This window comes from Rhagoletis zephyria, unplaced genomic scaffold (genome assembly GCF_001687245.7).
Source record: "Rhagoletis zephyria isolate East Lansing unplaced genomic scaffold, Rhagoletis_zephyria_1.1 Rzeph_scaffold_17143, whole genome shotgun sequence".
Taxonomy (NCBI): domain Eukaryota; kingdom Metazoa; phylum Arthropoda; class Insecta; order Diptera; family Tephritidae; genus Rhagoletis; species Rhagoletis zephyria.
In genome coordinates this window covers 5,744-11,158 of record NW_016174204.1, presented here as the reverse complement: position 1 = coordinate 11,158, position 5,415 = coordinate 5,744, and the positions used below count along the sequence as shown (strand labels likewise).

The following is a 5,415-nucleotide window of genomic DNA, read 5'->3' as shown; positions in this document are numbered from 1 at the left end:
AATATAAAAAAAATTGTATACATATGTACACTTGTGATCACCTGATTAAGTCATCAATATTTTGATCGGTTGTGGTTGTTTTCTTTTGTTTATTTAATGTTTATTATTTTTCCATAAAAGCCTAGCTCATTATATAACAAACAAAATATAAATCCACATTTCTAACTTTGTGCAAAAATTATAAAAAATCTGCAAATCTGTTTGATAGCCCATTATTTTCCAGGGTAATAATGTCCAAGTTTTAAATTGCTAAAGAATCGCGTTGATTTTTAATATTTTTTTTTTCTCTTGTAGACATTTGGTTAGGTGGTCGGTTGTTGAAAATGCTAAATTCCGTTCTGCTAAGAAGTAACATAGCAATATTTCAGCCTTTTTTGCGGTCATTGCATTTTCAATGAAGTCTTAAAAGAACCGCCTACTTTTTTCTGACTTTTTATGCTGCTACAGCTTTCTGGGTGCTTTTGCGAGCGTGCGTGTNCCCAAGAATCAAAAGAAATGCGCGTACGCTTGGTTTGCATCGTATCAGTTATAATTACAAGATTTAGTAACAAAGAAAAATTACTGGGAAGTTAAAAAATGTAATTTTTTGCACAAAAAACGTCCGAACGTCAACAACATACAAAAAACGTCCAAATGACGTTAAAAAGATCTACCTGGCAACGCTGTTCATGTATACCAGCGATGCGCAGAGAGAGCTTTTTCTAGAAAGCTTAAAAGAGCTTTGCCCGCGGGCAAGGCAGTGCTCATCAGTGATGTATATATACTATGCCACAACACAACGAACATCAAAAGAGCACATGTTTGCCGCTTTTGTATGTATTAGGCATTTAGCAAGAAACTATCAGCTGGCCGTGTGGCCTAATGGATAAGGCGTCGGACTTCGGATCCGAAGATTGCAGGTTCGAGTCCTGTCACGGTCGCAAAAATTTAACTTTTGGAATTTTTTTTATATAACACATTATTTTATATTGCAACAATTACCTATTTGAAACAATTGAAGAAATTTTTTAAAATTAGGCATAAAAAAGATATCTAATGAAATAATGATTAATCAAATGCGTTCCAAGTTATGTGTTTTTATCTTGATTGCAATCATGAGTGCCCCATTTTTATTTAAAAATATATACATATATTTCTAAGCATGTAGCATAGATATCGATATTTTTCGTAACAAATTAATATGCTTTATTATTTGTGACATATGTATGTAGTTTCCCGTTAATTTTCAGGAATAGTTTATTAACAAGAGTGCTTAATAATAATAAAACATAAGGAATATCTATAAGAAAAAAAACTTTTACTCAGAACGAGCTATAAATTGTGTTTTTCGAAATACTGTGAAAATTGGTTGCAAATATGTCACTTTGTGTGTTTATTNAAAAAAACTTTTACTCAGAACGAGCTATAAATTGTGTTTGTCGAAATACTGTGAAAATTGGTTGCAAATATGTCACTTTGTGTGTTTATTGATGAGAAATCATCGAGTCTTTTGCACACAACTTATCCATTTGCTGATTATAAAATGAATTGAAGTTTATGCGATGCACTAGGTTTATAAAGCGATCCGATGGGTTATCTGATGCCACATCATTGATTTGTTTGAGGAGCCCAATTAATAATCCAGTAAATTCCAGATCAAAACGTTTTACCCGCTCTGAAAAGGTATCGTTCGGTGTTAAAGATGATTCGGACTTGAAAAAGAAAAAAATATCAAATTTTATAAATTAGATTTTGCAACTTATGTAAATCTATCTTTCCATAATTTAACAGGCAAAACAATAACAAATTGGGAAATTTTGGGACTATTTGTTCACATAAAATTCGCAATAAAGCTGAATATTTGGCCAACAAATTAGATATAAAATCGTTATTTACAAAATTGTACAAAACAGTATAAGCANAGGCAAAACAATAACAAATTGGGAAATTTTGGGACTATTTGTTCACATAAAATTCGCAATAAAGCTGAATATTTGGCCAACAAATTAGATATAAAATCGTTATTTACAAAATTGTACAAAACAGTATAAGCAAAATATTAGGAAATGTTTCACCTATAAGTGAATCCAAAAAAAAAATACATGTACATGTAAGAATTTATGAACATTTTTGTTAATGAACATAAAAAATATTCATATGCGTGTGACGGCTAAGATAAAGTGTGTATTTATTTATACCTGCTTCTGACTCGAAGAATCAACCTCCGAATCAGAATTTTCCTCGTCGTTACTGTCGCAAACCATGGACTTGAGCTCAGCGTCAAGAAATAATCGTTGGGATTTCTTTTCGAAGCATAGGAACAGAAGATTACAAGGAAAAAATATGCACATGTACAAGAAAGAAAATAGTAATTAAGAAAATCAAGGCATATCTCGCAAAATAATGAAATTCATGAGGTCTGTTATGAAAAGTGCAGACAACTTGGAAATTTGTTACCATATTTCGTATAGAAACTTTGCGGAATAACATTTAACAACATGAGTTATACGTAAAGGAAGCATTCGTGACGTACTTACCTGTATGAACTCACAAAATTTCAAGCAAATATTGCACAGCTTGAAAATTGAACGATTTAGCAACGTTGTGTCCGTTAGCATGCAATTCTTTAAGCAGGAGTCCAGAAAGTCCTGATGAAATGAAAGGACTTCATCTACGTTTTCAACCTAGATTTAAAATGGGTATGTTTCAAAATAAACAAATTACCTCTTTTTGCATGTATGGGCATGTACTATGCACACCTAGATCTAAAGTGAGCTAACTCAAAATTCAGCGAGGGAAATTTAACTGCTTGTGGATCGTACAGATTCAACGCAATTAATAAACAGGTATATCGTAGTTTTTTAGTTAATTTATATAATCGCAAAGAAAAAAATATTTCCATTAATTGGATGTAAGTCCTATGAATTCATTTATGCAAAAAAAAATCGAAATTTTTTTTCAGTTGATCGCACTTTAGATCTAGGAGTGCGATATGAAAAGTGTCTAATCAAAATACGTTCTTTCGATTTTTGATAGTTTTTTAGTTTCTTTTTTATATTATCTTCGAGAGAAGACGCAGCGTAAAAACCACTTATCATGTTTAAAAAGTTGTATTTGAAAAAATGCAAATATTCTTTACCGGATCAAATCATATTTCCATTGATTGGTCATGAACATGAACAAATTTTCAACATTCTTGAAATGTTGAATAATTGAGCTGTCGTTTGTCGATTTTAAAAGGCCTAAATAAAAACAAGTTTTCTCTAACAAAAGTTTGTTCAAAATTACTATCAATAAATCCGTTGAGCAACAAAAGAAAATTAATTAAGGTGAAACCACTGAATAAAATAATAATATTTCTATATCTTTGGGGAATTTGTATGCTGCTACAACAACAACAACAACAACATTTCTATATTNATATTTCTATATCTTTGGGGAATTTGTATGCTGCTACAACAACAACAACATTTCTATATCTCTACAAATCAAATAATACTATTTTAAATGAGAATTTATTCAAACTGTGATATTTCCATGACTACGCGACAAAATATGATATTGCAAAATAAAATTATTTTTTCTTGATTTACTTAATTCCTAAACAAATTTGCAAAGGTCATGGTTGCAGTAGATTGTTTAAGTAGTAAACATTCTTTTTTTTTATAGTTTTATTAGACACTCTCCTACATTACGTATTTATTTGTACCTTATTCATATTCTGTATAAAAATGTGCCAGTTAGGTTCGATAACTTCTATCATCATATAATATTCAAGATTTTGAACAGCATTCATCATACGTTGGCGCAATGTAAATGCTGAACGATAAAGCTCTGCAGCCTGTGGCGAAAACTTTTTGGCTATAGAGTTCTCCTTCCAAATTCTAAAATAATTCAAAAAGAATATTGCGAAAGAAATATTTAATATTAATCTAATTTTAAGTATACCCTTATGATATATTCGGTTTATTCCCTTAAACTCGAAAAAGCCTTGAAACTTTTGCTGAACTAGCAAAATTTATATTTCAAGATTTCCAGCTTTAAGGGAGCATTTACAATGTCTGTTTGGAGATGAGAACGTTTTTTTTTTTAATGTTGCCCTGTGTATAAATTCAACTTGGTGTGAAGTTTCGTGTTCCTAATGACATAAACAAGATATTTTCCTACTTCGAATCCAACTGAATCTTCATTCCAAGCTGATGTGTAAACACTTACGTTTTGAACTGATTCTCTTCAACTTACTTGCATAACTGTCGCTCAACATGTTTGCAATAGAATAACTGCCTAAAGAGCATTTGATATTTGGATATTGCTATGTGGTTCAGCACCAAAGAAACAGGCCATTTCACTTCGTATCTAAACGCAAAACATTCCAACCCATTTAAGTCCAGTCGGTCATGCAACTGCCAATACTCTGAAAGAAATTCCAAAAATAAATAAATAGTTTAGAAGTATCGTTTAACAAGTAGGGACATCACCTGTTATACACAAATTTTGGACTTAATTTAATAAAGACATTAAAGCAGAGATGCTCAACAAACTAACGTTGAACGAAATAAATCATCAATCGTTAACATCGAAACAAAATAAATCAACGAAAAGGTGTTGTTGTATGCCATTGCCAGCTCGCTATTAACACCTAGCACCTAAATGCATGCTATAACTTCAGCATTACGGATGGAATTTCTTTTCGTTAAAAACTAAAATAGAATTAGTTGTTTTTCTAGAGCCAAAATTTGGAATCTCTTATATAAGTTGATTTTTGGAACTTTACGGCCGGTTAAATAAAAAGTTTATCCTCCTAAATNGCACCAAAGAAACAGGCCATTTCACTTCGTATCTAAACGCAAAACATTCCAACCCATTTAAGTCCAGTCGGTCATGCAACTGCCAATACTCTGAAAGAAATTCCAAAAATAAATAAATAGTTTAGAAGTATCGTTTAACAAGTAGGGACATCACCTGTTATACACAAATTTTGGACTTAATTTAATAAAGACATTAAAGCAGAGATGCTCAACAAACTAACGTTGAACGAAATAAATCATCAATCGTTAACATCGAAACAAAATAAATCAACGAAAAGGTGTTGTTGTATGCCATTGCCAGCTCGCTAGTAACACCTAGCACCTAAATGCATGCTATAACATCAGCATTACGGATGGAATTTCTTTTCGTTAAAAACTAAAATAGAATTACTTGTTTTTCTAGAGCCAAAATTTGGAATCTCTTATATAAGTTGATTTTTGGAACTTTACGGCCGGTTAAATAAAAAGTTTATCCTCCTAAAAGAAAACTTTGTTTTGCTTTTTATTTAACCGGCCGTAAAGCTCCAAAAATCAACATATATAACACAAGTAATTTTTAGCATAAAAAAACCGACTTAAAAATATATATAATAATAATAATAGATTGGCGCTTACACATATGTTAGTG

General features: G+C 31.2%; 1 protein-coding gene and 1 non-coding gene across 10 annotated transcripts in view; one reads left to right on the top strand and one right to left on the bottom strand.

Moving 5' to 3' along the window:
- The first annotated feature begins 847 nt into the window (after positions 1 to 847).
- Positions 848 to 920, top strand: TRNAR-UCG (transfer RNA arginine (anticodon UCG)). Its single transcript has one exon. It is a non-coding gene; the product is annotated as a tRNA-Arg (tRNA).
- Positions 921 to 1,070: 150 nt separating this feature from the next.
- The window catches only part of Grip84 (Gamma-tubulin ring protein 84), an 8,417-nt gene continuing 4,072 nt past the window's right edge, over positions 1,071 to 5,415 (bottom strand). For 5 of the 9 annotated variants that reach the window (XM_017636059.1, XM_017636060.1, XM_017636058.1 and 2 more), the window contains 7 exons: positions 4,792 to 4,877; positions 4,222 to 4,307; positions 3,689 to 3,863; positions 2,517 to 2,663; positions 2,178 to 2,282; positions 1,455 to 1,691; positions 1,071 to 1,363 (listed from right to left, as the gene is read on the bottom strand). In XM_017636059.1, the coding sequence (XP_017491548.1) occupies positions 1,464 to 1,691; positions 2,178 to 2,282; positions 2,517 to 2,663; positions 3,689 to 3,863; positions 4,222 to 4,307; positions 4,792 to 4,877 (827 nt within the window). In that variant the 3' untranslated portion in view covers positions 1,071 to 1,363; positions 1,455 to 1,463. Of the gene's footprint in view, positions 1,364 to 1,386; positions 1,692 to 2,177; positions 2,283 to 2,516; positions 2,664 to 3,688; positions 3,864 to 4,221; positions 4,394 to 4,791; positions 4,878 to 5,415 lie in introns of all 9 variants that reach the window. The other 4 variants (XR_001849506.1, XR_001849507.1, XM_017636061.1 and 1 more) reach the window with 4 other exon arrangements.